Source organism: Morone saxatilis, unplaced genomic scaffold, assembly GCF_004916995.1.
Source record: "Morone saxatilis isolate NCDOM2014 unplaced genomic scaffold, NCSU_SB_2.0 Contig5, whole genome shotgun sequence".
Taxonomy (NCBI): domain Eukaryota; kingdom Metazoa; phylum Chordata; class Actinopteri; family Moronidae; genus Morone; species Morone saxatilis.
The window spans coordinates 22,039,673-22,042,205 of NW_023340095.1; the positions used below are offsets into that span (position 1 = coordinate 22,039,673).

The 2,533-nt window shown below is 37.7% G+C and overlaps 2 protein-coding genes across 3 annotated transcripts in view; one reads left to right on the plus strand and one right to left on the minus strand.

The window, feature by feature from the left end:
- Window positions 1-1,873, plus strand: part of popdc2 (popeye domain containing 2) — a 10,231-nt gene extending 8,358 nt beyond the window's left edge. The window contains exon 4 of the mRNA XM_035676273.1: window positions 483-1,873. The gene's annotated coding sequence lies outside the window, so the exon portion shown is untranslated. The remainder of the gene's footprint in view (window positions 1-482) is intronic.
- The window catches only part of pla1a (phospholipase A1 member A), a 12,069-nt gene continuing 10,795 nt past the window's right edge, over window positions 1,260-2,533 (minus strand). For both annotated transcript variants that reach the window (XM_035676272.1, XM_035676270.1), the window contains exon 11: window positions 1,260-2,519. In XM_035676272.1, the coding sequence (XP_035532165.1) occupies window positions 2,429-2,519 (91 nt within the window). In that variant the 3' untranslated portion in view covers window positions 1,260-2,428. The remainder of the gene's footprint in view (window positions 2,520-2,533) is intronic.

Consider the following 2,533-nt stretch of genomic DNA (forward strand, 5'->3'; position numbering starts at 1 on the left):
TTAGGAGGCTCCATTGCCAGAAATGGAATATAATATTCATAGGTATGTTTTCATTAGTGTGTAATGGTTATGGTTGTGTTTTTGTTACCTCAGAATGAGCTGTTTTTATCTACAGATTCCACGGGTCGCCATACATTCGATCCATGTTTCTACAGTAGCCCAGAAGGGCCCATAGCAAATTTTTATCCCAGGGCCTCCTTGTGGGTTATCCTGGCCCTAACCTTCTGACATTGAGTCAGAGCCTGCAGGTGAATGATGGTGTGGCTTTGGCTGTTAAAATCTGACAAATAACCCCATTTCTGTTATTTTCAAAACCATTGCCAGTGAAATGTGAAATGTAAATAATATGAATTGTCACATATTGCAGTTTCTCTGTAGCTTGATTTGACGGCAGCAGTTAATTGTCTGTCATGTTATCAGGATGTCAGTATGAAAACACTTATGACATTCCTAACTGAAGCTTTTGACTGTTGACTCTGCAGGAGGTGATAGTGACGGGAACCTACCACCTCGATTCCAGAGGGGCAGAGCACCGCTAGCTCCCACCGACACTCCCAAACTGTGAGAACAGTCTCTCCTGGAAACACTATATTATTTACAGTAAAGCAGTATGAATGAGTCACATGTCACTTGCCTCCTCCTCGCTCTCTGTCCCTGTTCTCACTTTAGTTCACGTCTTCAGTGTCTTCTGGACATTTAGAGTGTGTGCTCTTCTTTATGTCTATTTAAATTACAGTCAATACTGATATCTTTAGACAACCAATACTTGGGATTGATATTTATCCCCACACTAATTTAATGTTGGTCTCTGAAGCAGCATTTATGCCACCATAAAGCAGGGGGATCCACCACATCTATTTAATTTCAATGAAACTTAGATATTTTAGCATTACAATGAATATGGAATTTACAAAATATATAATTTAATGAAGGAGTGAATCAATACAATGTTCAAAGAGCATTTATATTGTGTGTTGCTGTAGCTGCTATCAGAGACAATCATCTGTCCAATTAAAGATGGACTGTCAACAATCAGTCAGACCCTCATTTAAATCACCATCATAAATGGCACTTGAACAGTGAGGACAGGGGCGGCCTTCACCTTGTTACTTACCAGCACATTAAATGCCTGCAATGTTATTTTATGTTATAAAAATGGATTCTGTGATACTGAAACAGATGAATTTGGTTTTCATTTTACTTTTATTTGATGTTAGAACAAGACAGTTTGGTTCAGACTTCACTAAATTTGACTTTTGATGTTTTGTTTTCACAATTCACGTACACCCAGTGTTAGAAAGAGTACTGATTTAAGATTACTACACATTTTCTGGATCTGAAAAAAAAAAAAAAAATCACATTATATGAATCAATAAGACGTGGAACAACCTCTTAAAATCATACTCCGTACTTTATCCTTTCAAGATCTGTAAAATATTTAGTTTGCATACTCCTCGAGACCTTTCCAGAGCTGCATATGAACAATTTAGGTACAAAACCTGCAACCTGGCAGTGTAGATATTCTCCATTTCACTTTGTTGTTGGGCATGTTTAGCTATTTATCTGAATGCACCATGACTTGGTTCAGTGTCAATATATGCTGTCTAAGAAGTGATCTTCTTGTACTGATTTTCAGAGCATGATGCCACATTCATCAAGAGAACAACCTCTTAATACTTCTTTGGTGATATATTAGATGCCTGTAGACCATGTTTTTTTAATTTTTGTAACTAACACAGTTAGAGTTGAGTAATACACACATGTATACTGTGAATTGTGTTGTCTGTTAACAGAGAGATGGGACTAAAAAGTCAGTGTTTTTAAAAAGTATCTTCATGGGGCCAACATTTCTCCATAAAGCTTTTTGTGTGCAGTTAAAATGTAGTTTGTTTTCTGTGACTGTCTACTTCCTGTCATATGTGTCACAAGACATGATTATCAAACATGCAAATGTAATTACTTAACCTACAAACATCAACAGAGAAAAGCCCAGTTACTAGTTTTATTGCTTGGCTTTAAAAGACAAACTGAATTCAGCAGTAACGACACCCTGAACATCCTAAAAGCAGAGTATACAAAAAGGTTTAATTCTACGCACTCTTCTCAGAGGCAGGAGTGAGCTAAGAAGCAAACCTAAATAACAAAAGACAATAATGTACTGTAGATACATTCTTTTTACTGGCAGTCATGATGTTGGAAGATAAGTGGATTAGCCGAATAACTAAAGCTAAATAATGAAGTATGACTAGACTGCATTTTGTCAGCAAGTAGAGCTTCCTCTGTGGAATAAAATCTAGTTCTTTGGCTCTCTGATCTTTTTTTTACTAACGTTAAACAAGCTAGTGAGGCTTCATGTTGGTACTCATTGGCGACTTCACTGTTAATGCACTGCGTGGGTTTTCATTGTCTTTTGTGTAGCTGTCTTTCTTTAGTAGATGCCGCACACCTGCACAAAGTCATGTGACCACGGGGCTCCTCGTCTGATATCGATGTTGTTCACGCACAGCGGCTCCTCTCGCCTGAAACAGAAACA